This window comes from Populus euphratica, unplaced genomic scaffold (assembly GCF_000495115.2).
Source record: "Populus euphratica unplaced genomic scaffold, PopEup_1.0 scaffold2.1, whole genome shotgun sequence".
NCBI classification, from domain to species: Eukaryota; Viridiplantae; Streptophyta; class Magnoliopsida; order Malpighiales; family Salicaceae; genus Populus; species Populus euphratica.
This window is the reverse complement of record NW_011499846.1, coordinates 6,543,177-6,567,014: the sequence shown is the minus strand read 5'-3', so window position 1 is coordinate 6,567,014 and position 23,838 is coordinate 6,543,177. Positions and strand designations below refer to the sequence as shown.

The 23,838-nt window shown below is 33.8% G+C and overlaps 3 protein-coding genes across 8 annotated transcripts; 1 reads left to right on the top strand and 2 right to left on the bottom strand.

The window, feature by feature from the left end:
- Positions 1-645: 645 nt before the first annotated feature.
- LOC105136014 (protein LHY-like) lies at positions 646-8,089 on the bottom strand. Of its 6 annotated transcripts, XM_011041193.1 has the most exons (9): positions 7,799-8,088; positions 7,542-7,567; positions 7,107-7,239; positions 6,875-6,986; positions 6,604-6,665; positions 3,011-3,235; positions 2,639-2,924; positions 1,482-2,545; positions 646-1,350 (listed from the first exon to the last, which is right to left on the bottom strand). In XM_011041193.1, exons 3-9 carry the CDS (start codon positions 7,143-7,145, stop codon positions 937-939), a joined length of 2,202 nt encoding a protein of 733 aa, XP_011039495.1. In that variant the 5' UTR covers positions 7,146-7,239; positions 7,542-7,567; positions 7,799-8,088; the 3' UTR covers positions 646-936. The 6 variants fall into 6 exon arrangements, with proteins under 6 accessions (XP_011039495.1, XP_011039469.1, XP_011039478.1 ...); XM_011041167.1 differs by having other exon boundaries at positions 1,482-2,924; positions 7,107-7,296; positions 7,471-7,567; positions 7,799-8,089; XM_011041176.1 differs by having other exon boundaries at positions 1,482-2,924; positions 7,107-7,296; positions 7,799-8,089.
- A 4,174-nt stretch (positions 8,090-12,263) lies between these two features.
- On the top strand, positions 12,264-14,789 carry LOC105138339 (flavonol synthase/flavanone 3-hydroxylase-like). The gene is made up of 4 exons (XM_011044394.1): positions 12,264-12,485; positions 12,596-12,843; positions 12,944-13,265; positions 14,547-14,789. Exons 1-4 carry the CDS (start codon positions 12,264-12,266, stop codon positions 14,787-14,789), a joined length of 1,035 nt encoding a protein of 344 aa, XP_011042696.1.
- Positions 14,790-19,340: 4,551 nt separating this feature from the next.
- LOC105136006 (caffeic acid 3-O-methyltransferase-like) lies at positions 19,341-21,318 on the bottom strand. The gene is made up of 4 exons (XM_011041145.1): positions 20,844-21,318; positions 20,360-20,670; positions 19,937-20,001; positions 19,341-19,843 (listed from the first exon to the last, which is right to left on the bottom strand). The coding sequence occupies exons 1-4, from the start codon at positions 21,245-21,247 to the stop codon at positions 19,547-19,549; spliced, it is 1,077 nt and encodes a 358-aa protein (XP_011039447.1). The 5' UTR covers positions 21,248-21,318; the 3' UTR covers positions 19,341-19,546.
- Positions 21,319-23,838: the final 2,520 nt, after the last annotated feature.

The window sequence follows — 23,838 nt, the reverse complement described above, 5'->3', positions numbered from 1 at the left end:
TAATCGAATAAATAAATATAAATTTTTTTGAATCTATAAATATAAAAATTTTAGGTGAGTGTATGCTCACAATAGTAAAGATCATCATGTCATGACAGTCCAGCTCAAAACGATCTTGATAGAATTCCAAACTATATATATAAAAAAGTAATCATGTATCTTAACATGTAGCCCATAAAAGATAAATACCAAAGAGGAAATGATCTAGAAATGATGTAGCATAGATGCCTCATACAAGCAAGCTAGAGAATAAATGAGTCTACAGATGAATCCTGAGAACCAAAGACAATGGTGTATACAATTCGCGGGTCTGAACTTTTTTAAAATCTTTCATGTTTAGTCAACAGAGAACCTCCCTGAAAATAACATTTCAAATCATAATAAACTGAAGCTACGGACTACCCAATAGAGAAGCCGAAGTACCCTTCTTTAAAATGTCCACTACCTTGACATCCTAGAAGAGCCACGATAGCACCCAGGTTACAGATTGTTGCCCATTTGGCAACCATGTGCCAGAAGATTTCTCAACGGAAGTTCCATTTTCCTTCTCACTTCCGTGGCAAGGGGCAACTCGCCAGCAGAAGCACGTCCTTTCTTCTCGCAGCCATAATGTGACGAGGAAGAATAGAACAGTAGATATAGGAGTTAAAAAATAATTATGAACTTTAGAGGAAAAGGGCCATGGAAGGCCAATTCAATACTTAATGGTTCTTAAGTTCTTATCTACGTCTATTTAACGGAGTTCTTAACTGCGGTAACGGCTTCAAGAAAGTAAATAAGCCAATGTCGACATATAGTACACACAGTGACACGACAAGTCTTGTGGGTTGCAGATACTCTAATTGAAACATAAAAGGAATGATAGGCAAGCGAGGATATCATAAATTACATGCAAAAACAAAGGTTTTCCCTTGTTCAAGCAAGCAATATCAAATATCAAACTGGAGCTTCTCCTTCCAAACGTAACCTCTTGGGGCCTTTCTCCTCGCCCTGGCCGCTGCAGGTTCCGGTTCTGCTTTCTTTAGCCTCCAGTGAACACCTTTTGTAAGGTTTAAATCCGGTTCGACGAACCTTAAGCTTTCCGTGTCCAAGCCCAATCGTCAGCAGCCCCTCCTCCCCATAGTTTTCACATCTAGACAAGGCATTTTTCTCCCCTTCTTGATTACCAGAGCAGCACTCCCACGTTTTACTGTTGAGATTTATCAGTGATGCATCTCCATCTTTCTCATCTGCATCTTTCTTTTCTCCAGCATCTTCATTCTGGTGCATCTTACTCTTCAGATCATGTGGAGGTGAGAAGCTCTGGGGCAATACCTCTCTAGCGAAGAGTGCTTGAAATGCCAGCCGCCCCTGATAAAAGTTGTAACATAAGAAGAGTGGAGATAAATGCAAAATAAAAAATACAATCATAAGCTACTCTTGTGGGTCACAGGAATACCATTATATATTTTATCAACAGAGAAATATATTTATGAAGTCACCTCTTCGGAGACCTCTTTCCATGAATCATTCATGCTGCTGCTGCTTCTGCTGCGGCGAGAGCTAGACTCGGAAGCTGGATGATTTCCATCATCTTCTTTTGGCTCTTCCGTTCCTTTCTCAGCCTTCTCTAATGCATCTGTCTCAATTTCACTGCTAGAAGGTGTGTTTGAACCACATGAAGAACGGTCAATCAGTTTTCTGTTCTTTGTTTTGCTTGAATCCTGGACCTCGTGAGGTGTTGTAGTCAATTCATGATCAGTAATTTCTGGTCCAGTATTTAGCTTTGGGCCTCCGCTCTCTTCAGAGTCTGATGATGTTATCTTTGGTGATTTAGATGCTGAGTTTTGAGCTTGCAAAGCTGCAGTGTGCTCTGGGTTCTGTATTTGTCCCTGCAAAGAAGGATTTTCAGCTGTTTCCTTCCTTTCTGTCTTGGTTGCAGAAATTTGACCAGTATCCACAGACTGAATTGCAGTTGCAGATGCAGAAGGGCAGGCAAAAGAGGTATGAAGAGGGGCACACAAGGGAAGTAGTCCATGTGCTGTCCACCATGCGGTTGCTGCCGCCACTGTAGCAGCAACAATAGCTGCCATACTAGGAGCAGAGTTCAATTGCCTGGATTGGAAACCTCCTTGGGCACATGCTGGAGAAACCGCAGAACTCTCCACATTTCCATAGGGCCAAAAGATAGATGCAAAGCTTGCTGCAGCATGGGCTGCTGGGTTTTGTAGCAGAGAAGATACAATGAGGCTTGAAAATGTGGAGGATATGTGGAGGAAAGATCTGTAGTCATCTTGATTATGATGAGTTGGGGTAAAGGGAGGAGGAAAACTTGGAAATGATTGATGCATAGAGGATCTCGGTGAAATATTTGGATGATCAGTGGTTTTGGATGCAGCAGGATGTGAATATAAATTAGGACATGCTGGGATTTCTCCTATTGGATGAAACATGGATTCCTGAAACGAAAAATCCGAGGGAGGAGTTTGCATACATGTTCCCAGGCTCCCATCTAGAACGTGTACAGGGACATGCCTTGGATAGTTCTGCATGGTTTGCATCCCATCTGTTCGCAATGCTCCAGTAAAATCATCTGATTTCTTTTGCTGAAACAATTTCTCAGAAAAAGAGCAAAAGTTTTCTGATTTTGGATACTCACTAGTGCTGTTATCCTGTTTGACATCAGTGTTGTCCAACTTTTGATTTGCTCCAAGCTCGACGGTGACAGAGGATTGATTACTTGCATCATGATTTCCCTCCTTCGGTGAAGATACAAACTCCCTGAAAGGGCTAGCCTTTTTGAGAATCTCTAGTGTTGGAACAGAATTCTTGTTGACTGAAGGTACAGAAGAACAGTGAGGTTCTTGGAGAAGGGAAAATACTTCTGAGCAATTGTCATCCTGATTTTCCTTAGCATTGGTTGGCCTCTCATCTCCATTAAGTTTCTGAAGAATGTACAATATAAAGAAGGTATTAAAGGGGAAGGAACAGCTAAATGAATGAAGAGGGACAAAAGAAAATGACAGTTCACCTCAGGAAGTGGTTCTTTCTCCATGCCTAAAACTTGCTTACAACACGGAAAAGAAGCTGAAGTTAAAAGCTTTCCATCCTTTGCTCCCACCTGTGATGCGGGAGGACCCACGCCTAACTTTCGGGGATAAGGATTGCTTGGTTTCCTTTTGGGACGTGGTGGTGGAATGTCTATGTCAAGTGCTTGTCCTATTGGAACACCTTTAACAACAGCCTCCTTCTCCAACTGCAAGGGAAATATTTGTTAGCATCCTCAACAAAGAAGAAAAATACAAGAAAAAGATCTGCTGCACAATTTGGCAGTAATCATGGGTAACACCTCGGCGGGAAAATGTTCTATTATGGGACAAATGTTTCTCTAAAACTTCTAATATATAGTGTGAAACTCTATTCTATGAACTCTGAGAAAGCATGTTATTTTGATTGAGAAGAACAGGCCATAAAGCAAATATATTAACATATCAAAAAACTTTCCATTATCAAAACAGGAACACAGAAAGGAGAATAAATTTAGGTTGATATATATTGTCAGATCAGATGCATTAAGCCTGAGCAGAAATTTTTGCTACCTCAATAATCCAATCATGCCACTCTATCCCAGAACCCATCACCTAAAATGTTGCAGGACAAGATGAGAATTTTATGAGATGACATTATCTCCATGCCCCAGTATAGAGCATTCAGTGTGTATACAGCATTCAGTGTTGTTCCTAGGTCCAAATCTTCATGCTGAACATCCAATGCCTGCTGTACTAATCAGCACGCACGCATGCACAAAAAAGGAATAATCCGATGCATCAACCTCCTCAATATGAGAAATTAAAACACCCAACTTTCAAGAGTTTCCATAAGGTCCTCTAAAAAAAATGCACTCATGCACCAAAGGAAAAGGAAATATGCTACTTAGATAGTATCCTCCTTCACTTGCTCATTTGGCACTCTCACGCAGATTCTCTGCAATGGCCTAGTGACCCCCCACCTAATCCTAAGTAGACATTTACTTGTAACATTTATGAAAAGTTTCGTTCAGAATAAGCATAGGAATATGGGGTTTCTTAGCGATACTTGTTCCTTTCATTTTTTAAAAATAAAGCCTTCCCACTTAACTCCTTGAACTCCAAAACTTGCAAGTCCTCACAAAACTGTCCACCTTCAATCATGTGCCACTCTTTCAAATCAGAAGCTAAAGTAGTTTAGTTCCCTAGTCTCTCCTAATCAGTTGAATATGCTGTAAAGTTAGTTTGATTGAACATTTATAAAGAGTACATTTGTGCATACACTCACTACTGTTCATATTTTAAAAAAAAGGGGACTGGTTTGCCAAGCTGTCACCTTGACTAATTGGCCAAATCATCCCCACTTATTGTCAGGACAGAAAAAAACACACGGTGATCAAGTTGGGACAGACATAAACGGACCATGAGATTTTTCATAGGCACATTTTTGTGTAATTCTGACTGAACAAATTCAGAATCTTGACAGATTATGTAGGAAAATAAACGATAAGAGCATGTTTGTTCCAATTTCTGACTGAACAATCAGTAATATCAAGGAGACTCTATATCTTCACACATTACTAGCTTGGGATACCCATCTCTGTTCACAAGGCGACTTCATTTGAAACTAATATATTGACTAAAATCTTGAAATTAGTTATTTTACTCTTTTTAGCAAAAATCAATGCTACCTTTAGTCTTTTAAAAGAAGGGAAATCTACCTGTGGAAAACAACCCAAGGTTGATAACAAAAAAATCCTGGAATTCATTCACACCATCATGGTACTCTGCTCTTCAAGGAAGAAGGGTGGATATGACAGTCAGACAACGGGAAGAAGAAATTTTTTGAACAAAAATTGGGGCCACCCATTCCAATAAGACCAGACAAGCCTGTTGATTACTAGATCAAGCATGCCCCTCTCCCATTAACTTTCTCAAATATTCCTAGCCGAGGTTCTACTGCCATAATCCACAAAAGGGCTACAAAAAACAGCCAATATCTACTGAAGTGGCTATTTGAACGAGGTCATATAACTTTATTTCATGAATGAATGTTAACATAATTGATTAGCAAGTTCACTGTTGTCACTAATCAAAGATCCAGATTTCCCAAGTGCCACTGCCAAAATGATCATCAATCTCCAATGTGTTGTTCATCATTCCACGGAACTGACTAAACAAAGTATAACCATATGAAAGTATGCTAGATCCTTCTGAACTCCAGTAGGACCCTTTCTTAGAAGTTAGTGCCTTCCGATGTAGTGTATGTCTATCAAACATTGTTGTTGACTGAAGTTTTAATGGCTTGGTGTAGAACAACACATGGTTCAGATATAATCTTCATAACAGCACAAAGTACACAGATTCCAATGAAAAAGTGGTAAGAAAAGAAAACTAAGTAGTCATCAGCACCACCATATGTCAGCACAAAAAAATTAACAGCATGTAGATTACTACGAACTTCCACCTGATGATATAAGATCAAATCCAAGTAGCTACATTGACAAGCTAGTACAGTGATCTGGATGACATTCAAAAGTGGAAGGCGGTCATAATAGAAAGAAAGCATCAGGGAATTTCAGATACTCCAGTCCAGGTATACTAAACAGCCCAAAATGAAACTTCCAACCCTCATGTATTATTTGAAGCAGATTTTGTCAGCACAAAAATCTCCATGCCCATTTCAAACCTATAATGATCATGGGTTTGATTTTGGAATAGTACCGAATTTGTCCAAAGTAGAAAATGTTGGCTGACATGAGCCTATATTCTCCACAGCACATGTCAAATTAAGTTTCCCAAATCTCAGCTCACCTAAAAAGGTCAATATGAAGTTTGCCTATTGTAACAGACATAGGTACCACCTACATGACTGCAGAGACAGTAAAAGGGAAAACAATGTACAAAAAGCAGAATTTCCCCAGTAGTTATCTCACCAATGGATACTTAATCAAAGATATTGACTGGTGGTGTGTAAACTGCTTAAAAACCTGAATTGACAATTTTCCTTGGGCTTCTAAGCACATTGTGTAACTACTAGTTCTATTTCAGGGGGGGTGTTTCAAACACCCTATTCTTTTCTCTAACTTTCCCTGACTACTTAATGACCAAGCATCTATAGAGAGAAATATTTTATGGGAGGATGTTCTGAAAGATGAAGGATAAAAGATGGGAGTAACAAACAAACCTCAATATACATCTCTCCTCTTCCTCAAAAAAGGCAAGTTAAATATTATTAACTCTTATGCATGGATGTAGTCAATTACAAGTTCAAATAAATCCAAGCAAATAGTCTCCTGCAGTCAATCTCACAAAAAAATCGATAAGCTATGAGGTTGTTGTGCAATGAGCATGTGTGAGAGCAACATATACACTCGAATCACTCCCAAGCACAAGAAACAGTTTGCTTCTAGATAAATGACCAGAAATTCAAATTACATATATGATGACAAAATAACCTTGAGGCAAATGATATTAAAATAGAAAATATTCTACAATTAAAAAGGCATGCAACTGAAGGATCAACAATTATACACCAAATCAAAAAATATAGAGGCAGAAGAATATACAATTGATATAGAGGCAGATGGATACTGACCTTTGAAAAGAACTTCTGTGCATGACTTCTGATCTGAACGGCAGTCTTTGTACCAATATGTTCTGCACACCACCACGATGAAAACACAGAGAGAAGAGACCGATCTCCAATTAAGAGTAAAATACACAAGAACATTATTTCATGTATTCCTATAAGGAATATCCATATCATTCCCCTAGTTTAATTTTACAAACACTCCATGAATTACAATAAATCAGCCCACTTCAATAAAAATTAAAAAAATAAATTAAAAGATATATGAAAATTAGACCTTCAATTCGCTGCCAAGCTCGTCCATAGAGCTTCAAGGCCTCTAGGAACCTGCTATGCTCCTCCTCTGTCCATCTTTCTCGTTGCTTGGTAATTGTATATGGTTTCCTTGTCTATCATTAACACAACTTAATAATTCAGATAAAATTAAATTAGCACTTAAAACTAATACTATTTCAACTTGAAAGAAATATGTTAAAGATTAATAATAATCTATAGATTTGTTTTTTTACCTTAATAACCAAGTCTTCCCCAGAAGAGAATATTTCCATTAGTGGACCTTAGGCAGCCAACGCTGCTTCAAATCCTCTCTAACGAGCAACGGATAAAAAAGAAACCTCCCTTCATTTCTTGCAACACTCAATACTACAAATAAAGCCGTCGTTTTATTTCAACTCCACAAAATCAGATTATTCAATACGACTGCAAACACACAGACACAAAAAACAACAATCGATAGAGATCCGTCTCTCTGTTTAATCCGTATGTATGTAGTTATACTTCTACGTATATGTATAAATATATTTCTAATTTTACTAATAGTATAAACGTAGAATGTATGTATGATAAATCATTCAAGAACATAAAAGAATCCACCAGAACAGATAGAGAGAGACACGCTTCTCCGCTACAACTTAAAAGAAAATTCCTTTATTCAGAATCCTCACCAAGACGAACGCATAGACTCCAATTCCTTCCCAAGAGAAAAAAAAAAACAGTGAAATCCAAATCAGTAACTAAAAACAGCTTCCAATAAATTCAACAGTATATTGTAATTGATTCCGAGGAAAATTTAAGTAAAATATCGAAAATTTACACTGATTTAACAATCTGGGTGAATTTTGAGAGAAAAAATCTGGTTGAATTTTCTCGGCAACCAAACGGAAAGTGAAAAGAAATAATACCTAGATATGAGAGAAGGTACCTTGAGAAAAAGCCATGGTGAAGTAAAGCTGTAGAAGTACTGATAGAATTCGCGATCATGCACGCACTGAGCTCAATGAAGAACTCACTGTTTCAGGCAATGGTGGATCGGAAATTAGGGGGAAAGGAAAAGGCAAATTCTGTGTCGAGAGAGAACTGAAGGAGAAGAAGCAGAAGCAGAAGCAGAAAGTAAAAGCAGAGAGAAGCGAAAGCTAAGTTTCGGTGAGACCTTTAACACCAGAAACTACACCAAGGAACAATCTCAGCCACTATAATTTTTTGTGGATTTATTTTTGTTTTTATTATTTGAGGCTGCTATTGAAGTTGAACGCTGAAGTAAGAGGGAGAGATGGGAGAGATAATGCCATTTGGCAATTATTTAGTGGCGGATTAGTCTAAAGCACAGCACACCCCTGCACTTTTTCCCCATTTTTGCTCCCCTCGCTCCATCTTCAAATCTCCACCACAAACTCCCTAGCCCTCAAGGTTAAGTCCGTAAAAGCCAATATTGCGTGTGGGGTCCTTTGGTGACGTGGCTCTCTGCGAAGGATCGGTTCTATACGGTAGCGTTTATGTACGTAAGGGTAAACTGGAAATAGTGGACAGTTCTATGCCAGCGTGGAGAAAATACCGCTACGTGGCGGTTTATGAAGAAAAAGCGGAGAAGTGCACACGTTTTCTACTCCAGTGAATGCTCGTGAGGTTCGTCCAGTTTGGTAATGGACGGTGTGATCAAGGGGATGGAAGTTCGTGTCCATCTTGCCCGTTGAACGTTTATTATTTCTGGGTGAATCTGGAAGTAGCGTGTTTGTTAAAAAATCTAGAAGGTGGATGCAATAGGACAGCCCTGCTTTTGTGAGCTGGGCCAATAGCTGGGCCGATGGTGTAACTAGACAGATGAATTCGGGTTTCTTTTTTCGAAAACAATTTGGAGATGGTTGCTTTCTGTGCACAAGATCAAGCCTGGAAAGTTCAAAATATGAACCACTTGAATTTTCTTTGTTCTTGATTTTATTTTTAGATTGAAAGGATGGCTTAAAGCCTAAAATAAAAGAATTACAAATAACATAATTTTAAGAAACACAGTCCGATACATGTGTTTCAGAAGAACAATGAAGCACCTAGAAAAGCAAGAAGCAAAAGAGTGAATACCTTACTCGAGAGAAAGAGAGAGAGCATGATTTTCCATCCAATTCGTACGGAGACTAACCTCCCTATAAACATAGTGAATTTAAACCTGTCATGGTCGTGTAAGGAGTTCTTGGATAGAGTAGATGATTTTGGATATTAGAATTATCACTGGTTTGAGTACCTTGAATGAGATGCACTGCAACTGCAGAATCTGAATCCACCATAACATTTCTGAAGTCTTTCTCCCATGTGTGGTGTGAACCAATAAGCATGCCTCATAATTCAGCTCTAGTAATTGAACAAATACCAATATTGTAAGAGAAATATGCTGTGCAGTCCCTGGGAAGCCCCCCTGTAGTTGCTCTTTCAATGGAAAATCTCATCGCACCATTTGTATTAAGACTGACAGAAGCATCTTCCAACCAGTTAGACACACTCCATCTTTGGATTAGTGGCTCTGTCCACCTTCTGCAGATCCAACCAAAATATAGATGTAGATAGTCGAGGATGTGAAGATGAAAATAAGAAAATATGATCAATTTGGCATGCATGAAAGCTAAAACCCAACACTAATCGATAAAATCAATCAAACCACGCTCGTGGTGCCTTTCTAAGTCCATGAAAATACTTGTGGAGCTTGCACACATGAGAGGTAAATTGAGGATAAAAAACCTATAGGTTACGTCATGTAATCATTGGTATCAAGGAAAGCCATTAAAAAACATCATGAATGTCCAACTGATAAATAAACCAGCACTATAAAATGACAATAGCCAATATTTTCCAAACAATAACCCGTTTGATAACTAGATTAAAAGTCTCATCAAGGTTAACACCTTATTAATTATTAATGATAGCTCTTGACTATTGATTGAGCTTTATAACACTTAATAAACCCATTTATTTTTCATTTAATCTCGAATACTTATTTGCAACCAGCAATATTCATCAACGGATAAAAACAAATCAAAAATAATATATATTTTATTATAAATCAACATATCAATTTCCACGGCCATCATCGAATTCCACTCTAGATCTCATTTGGCCTCAGAGTAACAAGTAGGATCAAATTAGATAGATGATGCAACCTTGGCTAAGGAAATATGATCAGGTATGAGATAGTGTTCAGGCTGACAAGGGAGAAGAATCAGATGGAGATACTGGGAAAACAAATCAAAGAAAAAGACGACCATAAAGTAAAGTGGTTTAGAGTTAGTACCTACAAGTTATAACTACTATAAGAATCATATGCGTTTTCTCGTTAAGCTCATTGCTCAGATTTCTGTATAATAATATGTTTTTCGCTTGTAGTGCATCGACGACAGATCTTGAGTTCTGATATATAACGTATTTGCGTAATTCAAGAGGAGGAAAGAAAAAGGAGTTCTTAGCTACAACTTCTGACGGGAACAATTAAAACCCAAACTCGCAACTGAGCTCGGTAGATCAAACTTTCCAGCCTACATATTGTGTTGCCAACAACTGGAGTAGACTGTTTTTTTGTTAGAAGGGTGAAGTCCAAAGCCAATAGCCTAACAATTTTATAGCCTCCTCTGAAAGATGGCTAGCGTCCAAAGACGGCCAAATCTTTTAATTTATCTTTCCAAAACATTCAACGATGAGTAATGATGATTGTGATATGTTATTCTTACACACAAAAAATGTTATAATTGTTTGAATATTAGGTAAATAAAAAAAATTCTATCAGGTATTGAAAATAATAAAACAAAATGTTTTTATTGTACTTTACAGAGTGAAGAGATATCAAATCAACAAATTTTGATACTGAATAAAAAGATTTAATGGAAAATTATTTTTCATAATGCATATGCACTTGTCATTATAAAAAATAAATAGCTTTTATTTTTGGAATTGATTTAATTTAATTAATTAATTAATTTTTAAAATTAATTAATTAATTATGCATGATAACTGTTATCAAGTTATTTTTTTAATTTAACTAAAAAGTTGTATTTTGAATTCTATAGATATGGTTTATGGAGATGTGCCTGTTAAGTTTTATAAATACTTTATAAAGATATGCTTTTAAATTTATATAGATATATTAATTTTAAAGGGTATTATTTTTTTTTATAAATATTAGTTTGATATTGAAAAAAATTAATTAGAAAACAATCTTTTCTTCTTGTTTTTTTCTCTGCAAACTAAGAAATTCTGAAAAGAATTTATAGAAATTGTTGTGTATAAATTTTAAAATTTGTTATATCATGAAAGTAAATTGCTTTAACCTTGTAATAAACATAATAAAAACAATTAATATTTTAAAAATAATAATTTTCATGTTTCAAATATTTATATTTTTTTAAAAAAAATATGAATATTTGAAAAAAAAATTAGATCTTGAAAGCTTTTTATTATTATTATAAGAAGTAGGTCTTAGAGTTTGTTTGGAAGTATGGTTATAATTGTTTATAAATATTAGTTTGATATTGAAAAAAATTAATTAGAAAACAATCTTTTCTTCTTGTTTTTTTCTCTGCAAACTCTTTATTTATGTTTATTAGAAAAAAAAAAGAAATTCTGAAAAAAATTTATAGAAATTGTTGTGTATAAATTTTAAAATTTGTTATATCATGAAAGTAAATTGCTTTAACCTTGTAATAAACATAATAAAAACAATTAATATTTTAAAAATAATAATTTTCATGTTTCAAATATTTATATTTTAAAAAAAAAATATGAATATTTGAAAAAAAAATTAGATCTTGAAAGCTTTTTATTATTATTATAAGAAGTAGGTCTTAGAGTTTGTTTGGAAGTATGGTTATAATTGTTTTTTAAATAGTTTTATGTGTTAAAATACATATTAATGATTTTTTTTATTTTTTAAAAATTATTTTTAATATCTTTATATCAAAATAATTTAAAAATATTAAAAATATATAAATTAAAAATTAAAAAAAAATAAAAAATATTTTTAAAACAGAAACGAAAAATTAAAAAAAAAAAAATATTTTTAAAACAGAAACAAACAGGGAATATCCTCTGACGTGGATAATCGATAATCCTGAGCGCTACCAAATTTGCAGTTTTAACTTTTGCAGAAAACTGGCGGATTCCTTCTCTCATGCCTATGCCTATCAGTAAAACCGATGCATAGTACAAAGGAGGCCCACGTGAATTCAAGGGGATGACGAGAGATTCCAATGAACTGTACGTTACCACGTTTACAGGCCTGTTACAAAAAAAAATAAAAAAATAAAGCAAATAAAAAGGCCGCACTCTATATATATATGACCTAGCTCACCCCTCTCACGCACCAGCACACAGCCTGAAAATCTTCAGAAGGCAGGATCAATTAGGTGATTGCAATGGCTACTGGAAAGCCAGTACTCTTATCGGATCTTGTGTCTATTGCAAGCGATGTTCCCTCAAATTACATCAGACCTGTATCTGACCGACCAAAACTTAGTGAAGTTCTGTCCTCGGATGGTTCTATTCCTCTAATTGATCTCCAAGGCCTTGGAGGTCCTCACCGCTCTAGCATTGTCGGAGAGATTGGCCGAGCTTGCCAAACCCATGGTTTCTTTCAGGCACATATATTTGCCTTTTTGCATCATTCGAAAATTTAGTTTTAGATTTGATGAGACATTGTAAATTATATTATGGTGATCATTTCGTTTAAATTTTTTATTTTCTGAAGGTTAAAAACCATGGAATTCCGAACAAGGTGATTGATGGCACGCTTCGCGTTTCCAAGGAGTTTTTCCATCTAACTGAGAGAGAGAGGCTGAAGAATTACTCCGATGATCCCATGAAGACAACAAGGCTCTCCACTAGCTTCAATGTGAAAACTGAAATTGTATCCAGCTGGAGGGATTTCCTAAGACTTCACTGCTACCCATTGGAAGACTACATTCATGAATGGCCGAACAACCCTCCATCTTTCAGGTACGTACACCATACCTATATGGAGAACGAAATTCTCTCTAATTGATATATAATTTTCCTGTCTTTGCTTTCTTGGTTAACAGAACTTTGTGGCGTGCAGAGAGGATGTTGCCGAGTATTGCAGGAATGCTAGAGAATTATCAATCAGACTGCTTGGAGCAATATCAGAAAGCTTATGTCTTGAAACAGATTACATCTGTAAGGCATTGAGCAAGCATGGACAACATATGGCTGTTAATTACTATCCTCCCTGTCCACAACCACAGCTCACGTATGGATTGCCTGCCCATGCTGATCCTAATGCCATCACCATCCTTCTGCAGGATGATGTGCCGGGCTTGCAGGTGCTCCAAAATGACAAATGGGTTGCTATAAACCCGATTCCATATACGTTTATTGTCAACATTGGGGATCAGATACAGGTAAGTTAAAGATTAGGAGTGCTTGATTTGCCCTTCTCCCATAAATATGATTTTTTTTCTTTTCCTTGTTCCACACACAACTCTAGATGATCAGTCCATGATCCATACCTGCAGTACCGCAGTAGGAATGGTTCCATTAACTTTTGGTCCTATGAACTTCTTTTTTTCTCGGTTTGGGCGACCCCACGAGCTAGAGACTACACAATGAGATAGTCCGTCTCCATTTCCCTAATCCCCATTCATCTCTCCGATTGTTTGAACATGATAATTCCTACCTATGTTGGTGAGACTCGGGATCTAATTAATATGAAAGGTGAGTGTCTGATACGCATACCTATGTCCAACTCAACTTGAAAAAAATGGTACCATATTTTTCACATAAATATGATAAAAAATGGTCGTTGGATGTTATGATCGGTTGATTTGTAATATTTATATTATGGTATATGTTTGTTAAATTTTTCAAGAAACTGTGCGTGTCTGATTAATTCATAAGAGAAAAAGACATTAAATTATTTATGAAAACTATTTTTTTCTAATTAAGTGCGTTCTTAAAAATATAAAAAATAAAATATAGAAAAGGCAAGCAAGGGAGAGGTATTTTCAAATAAAAAACAAAATACTCTCTAAGATTTTGACATTGCTGTTTCAAGAAATACAAGAGGGAAGGGAAAGATTTAAAGCGCTTAGAAAAAGAAAGAGAAACATAGATAATTTTAACAAATTCTTAGAAAATAAAATGAAGAACAATATATAAATTGAATCAGATGGAAAAAATAAAATAGAGAAAAGTATTGGAGAAAAAAATGAAACAAAGCCAAGCCTCACACGGGTCCCTAGAGGATGCGTTTTGACCCAAAGAGGATAATGATAAAGTAGAAGAAATCAGTGGAGGATACAACATCCAAAAATGAAAACGACTCCATGATTTCAAGGGACGACGGACTAGGTAATGGCATCTTTGTACTGTAAACCATCAAGTCGATGTGCGTAGAATGTGTATTAATTTGGATGATCCAAAAAAGAAATTTACTTTGTAAATTGATATAAAAATATCTGTGTTCGTAAAGGACACGAACAAAAAAAAGTTGGACCGCCATTGATTCAAACCCAGTCAACTGTTAAGGTAAACCATTTGCGGGCGAGTTAGGCTGCCATTTCAAATCATAGAGTATTTGTTAATCTAGAAACTTGGAAAATATTTGTTAGATAGTTATCTTGTTTTGCCTTGCTAACCAGTAAACTGTTGCTTATGATCCATCTGAGTTTCTGTCTTTGTAGGTCATTAGCAATGATCGTTACAGGAGTGTGCTCCATCGGGCTGTGGTGGACCGCGACAAGGAGAGGATCTCTATCCCTACTTTCTACTGCCCATCACATGATGCAGTTATTGGACCAGCCCCATCGCTAATTGATGATGATCACCCTGCTCTGTATAGGAACTTTGCTTACAGTGAGTACTACCAGAAGTTCTGGAACCATGGGCTTGCTACTGAGACCTGTCTGGGCATGTTTAAGAACTAAATTTTCCTTTCCAATGTAACTTCATCCATGCTTATATATGTGTATCATCTACCATGGAGTTTGGATTGGTAATGCGGAGCAAATTAAATGCATTTACCATAACTGTTAAGTATGAGACTATAATAAAGCTTTCCATTTGTATGTGAAGACACATAAGTGATTTTGTACGTTTAAATGCCAGTCTTGATTTGTAATAGCATAGGAGACACTAGCCTTCTGTATCAGCTTTATCCATGTCAAATCCCCAGAATGACATCAGTCATTTCAGCCTGGTTTAGAGATATTACCGAGTTTCTAGCTAGAAAGAGACTGGTAGGGTACTGAAGCCGTTCTTATATCCTACAAGAGGCAAAACCTTCTAGACATAATCTATGAGAATCCTTTCGCTAGTCTCCTCTTCTTCTGGACAGAGCTGTCGCTTGTATTAGACTTTTCTGTCAGTCTGCTCCTTATCCTACAACCTGCGAATAGTTTCTGAACGTAACTTGAATTCGTTCAACAATAAACATGGTGAGTGACAAACAATGAGGTGATGCACCACCAAAGGAAATTGATCATTGTGGTTAGCACAGCTTCTATTTTCCGTCAATTGAACTGTTTCATGCCATTTGAAGCAAGAACAGTCATTTTCATGATCAATAACTCATCCCAAAATTTTTGTACTTCATCGCTATCCAAAGTAATCATACTTATTTTCTTTGCCTTCAACTCTGGTAATGGACAAGCATACACAAAATACAGAAACAATAAGACATATATATAATATATGGCTTCAAAAAAATCACACGAGAAGTTCACTATACAGGATACAAGTGAAGAGGACTGCTTTTATGCCATGATACTGTCAGGTAGTTTGGTCTTCCCTTAGGTGAGCTATTAGAGAGATTATCAAAAGCAGGGCCATTAATTATGTGTCTTCTTAATTTATAACCCCCGCGAGCACCTATGATTGTGGACCGGATACTGTGTCTTCTAGCTAGCCATTATTATGCGCTAACTCGCACCAATGCTATCAATCAACCGTGATGATGGTGATGGTCGCCATGTCTAAAGGGTTGATTTTATTCCAGGCTTGATTTTATTAGAACATGTTTTTAAATTGCAAGTATGTTTTTTAAACAAAAATCCAACATGGTTTAAAAAGTAAATTTAAAAAAAAATTAAAACTCAGTCTCGTTATTTTGTATATGATTCAACACAAAAAAAAAAATTGATAAATGTGATAGAAATATATCAAAAATATATTAAAACTTTTAAACAACATAAATTTTATGTTAATTGAGTTTTCATGAGCTTTTTTTTTCATATAAGGCACATAATAATTGAAAAAATATGATTAACATTTTCTTAAAAACTTATAATATTATTTGAGAAGTATGAAACTAATAATTGAAAAATAATATTAATTTTTTATAGTGCATTTAAATGTAAATAAAAAATAAAAAAATAAAAAAAGTTTGAACCTAACATAAAATCTAGCATATCGAAGGCCAGACATGAATGGGCTTGCATTTAAATGTAAATAAAAAATAAAAAAAAGTTTGGACCTAACATAAAATCTAGCATATCAAAGGCCAGACATGAATGGGCTTACTCTAGCATATCAAAGGCCAGACATGAATGGGCTTACAAGGCTAAATCCATGAGTTAGCCCTCTTTTTTTTTCTTCAAGGAACATACAATTACATGTCATCTAATTTTTAAGAGAAGTAAAAGTAGACAAAAATTTCACCTACTTACTTATCTTGGACACCAAAAAGGTGGCAGAAAATCAAGTAGGGATTTTTTTTGTTTTTAAAATCCATGTTTAACTTATTTTAACTTAAAAAACCTAACAAATATACTTATTGCATCAATCAATCAATCTCTCAACTAAAAACACCTCTAATCTAAACTAGTCTAAGAACACAATCAAACTGAAAAAATCACTATATAATTTTCAAGCAAAATAAAATCTAAAAACATTTCAATAGAACTTAGCTTGTCAAATAATATTTGTTAATACAAAATATTGATTTTTTTTATAGCTAAAATATGGGCAATCGATGACTTTTACTTACTCATCTTTTTTACAGTGACTTTGCCTCTCCTCTCTCTCTCTCTCGATTCCATAGATTTGAAAAATAAAAAAATTAAAACTAAAATTAAAAATAAAAATAAAAAACTAAAAGGACTATAGAGGAAGAAAAAAAAAAGTAAGTGAATCAAAAAGAATTTTTTGTGCGTATTTGAAATCAAACATGTGATTTCTTCTTGTTTTACACATTAATTATTTTTTATTGGATTTTATCTTTCTATAATAAATTATAAAAAATAATAATCATTAAATCAAAAATAAAATTAAAAAATATATAATTATCATGGATTACTACGCTATAAAGTCTAGCTTAAATGGGCTTTATTTGATATTGTTTACTGTTTCAATATATTGGGCTTGAAGCCCAATTACCATCTTATGAAATTCATAAAACCAAGAAAATTTGATAAAATTGTTGAACTCAAAATATTATTTCAATCCTCTCTTTTATTTCTTTCTTTTCTATATATATTTTTTTCTCTCTTTTATTTCTTTCTTTTCTATATATTTATTTTTTTCTATGAAATAATTATTCCTTAAATACTTTAGTTGGGTTTGTTTTAAATTATGATTTCAAGTGAAAAAAAAAACTATACACTTAATATATATATATATATATATAGAAATCTAAAATTGTTATATTTTAATATAATAATTGTTTGTGAGTGTTTTATTTTTTATATTTTGATGGCTAGAAAGAAAAAAATAAGTTTTGAGTTATTTTAGTGTTTTTCAGTAAGAGATATATTTTGTATGATATCTTATAATTTTTTTATTTTTTATAGGAAAGTTTTATGATTGTATATATCTAAATTATTAAACCATGTAAATTTTTATATATGATTTGTATGATTGATTAGTTTATTTTTTTACATGTTTCTACATGTCAATTAATTAGAGATTTTATAATTGTTTCCCTGTTCATTTTGTTGACCTAAATAATTATTTTATGAATAATGAAAACAACTTCTATCAGCTATCATGCTATAGAAATCTATATGCCCTGTGCAGAGTGACGAATTGAGTTCAGATTTGTATCGAGGAGAATTATTTTAAATTAAAATAACACTCTAAACATGTGCATGACAATTAAATGTTATAGAATATAAGTTCGGAACAAACAATTCTCTGCCAGTAGTAAATGGAGAAGAAAAAAAGAAGAACAGGTAGAAGAATGGGATGAGCAAGGCAGACTCCTCCAAACGCGAACATAACTGAAAAAGTAATTAATTTTTTTTTTTTTACAATACAAAATATTAAAGACCACGTCATCTATTTAAACATGAATAAAAAGAGTTGAAGATATTATACTTTCATGATATGCTCTGCCAAGGTTTCTAAAAATGGTAATCACATTAAAATTATATTAATATTTCAAGATATGTTCTGTTAGGATATGCTCCATTATTATTTTGAACCTAAGATTATTTCAATTAATTCATTAAAATTTTTTTAGTTGGTTGAACTGTCATAGCATGATAGGTTGTTGTCATTAATACATCAATCTCTCTTCAATAACTTTTTTTCTTAGTTGGTTGAAATATTGGGTTATTGCCATTAATATATCAATCTTCCTTCAACGACTTTTTTCTTAATTGAATGAACTACTATGCTGAGTTATTTTTATTAATACACCGGTCATTCTTCAATGTCTCCCCACTACCGTAGCTTGAATTGTGGGAGTTTACAGCATACTAGCATACTGGGTTGTGCCAATAAATGAAAATAGTATAAACTGTCTTTATATATATAAAAAGAAAAGGTCTGATAAACACAGATAATGAACAGCGTTATGAACTGCGATCTGATTTTGCTATATTACACTGGGCTGTCCTCAAGCTTTTATTTATTTATTATTATCATCAGCTTATTATTATAGACTATCATTATTTTACTATATTATAGCGGGCTATCCTAAAGTTATTTTTTTATCATTATCATCGGCATTATTACCAGCATTATTATTATGAACTATTATTCTGTCACGTTAATTTTATGGGATGGGATTATTTTAAATTCTTAACCATCGATTAATTATTTTATTTCTTCTATATATAAACTTTTGCATGATGGGCTCGAAGAAAAATCTCCTTCCTCGATCCGGTCAGCATACTTCAATTGTTTTAACAAATTAAAAAAAAAAAAAACAAGTCCCTTGTCTTCACACGGCTAATCTAGAATTTTTCAAAATAGTTGGAACAGGATCCTCGTAGTCAAGGTAGGATATCATTCTCAAATTCGTGCGTATAACCAACATGAACAGTTAATTCATTTTACTAACTCTAGGGCAACCCATGTAATAATAACGCTCACGAGGATTGCGTTTATTTTGGTACTGAAATCCCATGTTGTGGATACAGGATCACCACTTGTTATTCAACATATTAATTTGAATGGAATTCTAGCATTTCTCGTTTGTATTAATTAATAGGAGAGTTATTTGATTTCATACAGGCCAGGTTAGGAATGCATTGTTGCAGCAAAAATACAATATCTATTTGTAAAGTATGTAGCTCGTCAAACTGCAACCTCGGAAATGCTAAAGGCTGATGAACATCAGCTATTTATTTGGTTCATATAGTTTCGATCCACACGGGCGGCAAGGAAAGCTTCAAGCCTGATAGCTACAATGTGAGGATACATCCTTCAATTTCCACAAATGCAATTTATAAGCAATAATCTACTTGAAGAACTCCATCACCCAAAAATTACAAACAAAGGCTTCGTATTTGATTCCACGGAATCCAGCTCCAGTGGCCAGGGCCATGAATTCATGTTCGGTCCGTTCTTTCCCTCCTGGGTTTTGAGTCATCATCAGCACATCAAGTTGAGAGATCGCTCTCGCAGCAGGGCTTGTCTTGGCGGTGATTGAAAGAACTGATTCCATAACAATCACCTTGCCATTATCTGGAATAGCTTTATAGCAGTTCTTCAACAACTTCAAGCAGTGATCATCACTCCAGTCATGAAGTATCCACTACAAAATGTCCATATTAGTCGTCGTTAGTGATTTTGGGGTCTAAAATTGAGCAAAAAAAATATTAGATGCCGATCAAATTAATTCTGGTACCTTCAAAAAAATAGCATCTCCTTTTGGAACACTTTCAAACATATCTCCTCCCACGTGTTCCACACCTGAATCAGAAATCAACCACTTCTATTAAGATTTAGTAGGGCTTTCAATGTCTTGTTTTTTTCCCTGTTCTGTAATGCCTGTGATGCTTTGCAAACATCTTATCTAATTTTTCCTTGTTTTTCCGGGGGTTTACGGCAAACTTCTTTTTATGGCTTCTCGAGTTTTAGACCGTGGCACCTCTACTTTAGATTTTGGTCAAATGAGGTTTGAAGTTTCAGGCAGATTAATTAACACGTACGGAGCATCTTATCAGGCTCTCCCCTAAATTCTCTCAATTTTTCAATTTAATTAGGTCCAAGTATTAGTTTAAGCAGAGCATAAAATTTAACAACCACAGGGAGGAAGAACAAGACATACCAGGACAGGATGGCGCATGCTCTATAACATGTGGCAAGTCGAAATTGATACCCTTAATTTGGGGATACTTAGAGATTATTGCCTTCATAGTGTGTCCCATGCCGCCACCAATTTCAACCAGCTGTTTCAGGTTCTTAAAACCAGTGTATGCCTGAAGCATATTTTCTAGGACTACGGTAGTTTGGTTGTACATTGCTGCGTTGAAAACCTGGTTGAACCTAGGGTCCAAGCCAGGGTACTCAAAGGCGTGTGCTCCATGGACCCTGTCAAATGCAACTCCTCCTTCAAGAACTGCGTCTTTTAGTTGAGACCTAACAGTGAATGGTTAGACATTGAAATTAGCTAGCTGCCCTTATAAACATAAGAGAGAGCGCAGAAACAAAAGGAAAGTAGAGGTACAATATTGACGATATACTATTATAACAAATAGAAGTTAAAAAAACTGGATATAAAAAAATGCGACCATAGGAATTGAGTGACAAACCAACTCTGCAAGAAAACGTTGTCTTGAATCAAGGCCATGAAGGGGGCCAAAGAAACACCATCTTTGTTACGCACGAAGTGCTTGGACACAGGAGCCAGACTGTAGAGCCTCTCCGAGCCATCCACAGAGCAAACAAGCACATCGTGGCTAGCCAAGAGCCTTAGTATACGGTCCAGCATCATGGGTGCATCTGGGTTCTTTGTGGGCAACTGGGCAGCAACATCTGAAGCAGAGAGTTTGGCATCTGGACCTGCTTCGGCTATTATCTCAAAAATGCCAAGCTGAATTGCAGAATACATTGTCATGGGTAGCACTGAGCTCAACGCTAGTTGCATGGCGTATCCGAAGTTTTCATCTTTTGCTTCATCAACTTGGCCAATGTGACTTTCTATAAAAGATCCCATGTTTGTCCTTGGAGGAGGTTGATCGTTGATTTTTAGATAGAAACTGGACGCATAATGACTCCCACCATTCCCGTTATTTATAATGGAAAAATATTGAATTAAATGGGTGGAAAATCTTTTTCTTCTTTTTCTTTTTTTTTTCTTTTTCTTCTTTTTTTTCTTTTTTTAATTCATGTGAGATATCCAAACTAACTTACATATGCTTCAACTAATATACTGCAACTAATCCCTACAAATCTTAAAATTAATAACCAATCAGATCCTTTGATTTCAAGCTCTTGCAGATATCAGTGAAAAATCTTTTTAATGATTATTTATAACCGACGTGAAAAAACTAGTAGGCTACCAATTTAAACAAATATTTCTAATGTAACTAAATAATATTTTTATAGTTAAAATTATATTAAAATAATATTTTTTTATTTTTTTAAAATTATTTTTGATATAACATATTAAAATAATTGAAAATAATAATAAAATATTAATTTAAAATAAAAAATAAAAAAATAATTTTTCAAAAATATTCTTACAACAAAAAAAACAAACATCCTAGAATTAAAAAAATATGACGTAAATAATGAAAAAGGTTCTATAAAAGTACAGAACGGTGGGTAGCTTGAAAAGTACCGGGGCAATGAGGCATGCTGCCAAGTAGGAGGCCGAGCCATCATTTATACTTTCACGACACAATTTATTGGAAAGATAAATCTAGAATTATTAAACTTTAAAGTCAGACATATACCTATAGAAAAACTTTAAAAAAACATTCTTTCATATTTTTATTAAATTTAAATAATAATTTTAATTTTCATAAAATATATTAAACATCTTTGTTTATATTATTCCTAAAATCTTTTATAAAAAAAAATTCTAATTAAAACTTATCTAATTAATAGAATTTATCTAATATTAGAATTTTTAAATAATAAAATATTAATTAAATTAAAAATCACAAGTTAGGTAAAAAATAAATAGTTAAAATTTTAAATTAATTAGGAAAATAATTGAAATAAAAAACATTAACTTCATATTTTATATGCAATGCTTTCGAGTTTTTAAGGACTTCCTTTCAGGTTTTGTCTTATTAATCTGGTTTATAATTTCTTCATTTTATTTATCTACATCAATTTCCTCCACTTGAGAAAAACATATTCTCAAATTATTTATTAGAAATTGAATTTCTCCTCCCCAAAGAAATAAATACTTCGAATACAATTGTCATCACTCATTTTTTTACCACTATTTTTCCTTATTTAAAAAAATTTTAAAAATATATTTTTTTAGTAAACTTAGTTAATTTTAATTATTTTTTGTTATTTTAATTATTTTTGTGTTTAGAAATAATCATAAAAAATATTAAAAAATAATAAATAATATATACATGAAAAGACTTTATTTGATTTAGATTACAAAATTTAAAAAGTCAAGAATGAATCTTGAAATGCTTCACCAGATTAAAAAGTCAATTAAAAATTATTTGAAAAAAAAATCAAAATTAAAAGTTAGATTGGTCAAAACTTTATAATTTTTTTGACCAAAATTGAATATATTATAACACAAGTTCAATTAACATTACAGGAATTTACAAAACAAGGACTATACAAGTTGGGTTATGGTGCATCATGACCTAGCTTGAAGTTAGGTGTTGGTATCTCCTAGCCCAACGTGGAGTTGAATTTAGAGAAAATATAACTTCATTTTAAATTATGATTTTCTTTAAATGAAGAAGGTTTTTTAGATAATCCATCAATTTCACATTTCAATTTAGCATGCATTACTATTATTTTTAATAATAATTTTTTTAAGTGCTATTATTTTTAAAAATTAATATAAAAGTACCAGAAGATAATATAGCATCCAGAAGATAATATATCATCGTGTGTGTGTGTGTGTGTGTGTGTGTGTAGTTCTGTTAAGAACCAATGGCTTAGAATTGAAAATAGATGTTTGGTGGAATTGTCAAGAACTATTCTCCAGCAAGAATTGTGAAAATACATGTTTGATGGAATTGTTGAGAACGATTCTCCAACAGTAGTTGTGACCAATAAAAATTCAACAAGATTAGCATCCTCTCTTCCCCAAATATTAATATTTAAAAGCTTTTTTATTTTATGTTTGATATTCTAATATACAGTTTTTCTAAAATCTATTTTTCATGTAAAAATAAATTTTTTCAGAATTGTTTTTTTACAATAGCATATTAAAACTATCATAAAACATAAAAAATATTAATTTAATATTTTTTTCAAATTAAATATATTTTTAAAGCGAGCTCACATATAATTTTAAATGTAAAGACAACCAGCAACAATATTATTAACTCTATTCATGTTATATTATTTTACAAAATTGAAAAATGATTAGATATATGAGAATTGTATTCCTCTCTTTCCTAGAAAATATTAGATCTACTACAGTTTCCTGAATAATTCATGCAAAATTGGGCAATTAGAGTTGTGTTTCCAATGGCGTTATGCAATTTGCTACTTCAAGAAGTGGGTGGCGAAGTCCTTGCCTAAGCCAATTGCGTAAGTGCTTACCTCACGACTGAACCTCTCCTTGCACCGACAAAACTCGTGACAAAGGTCCGA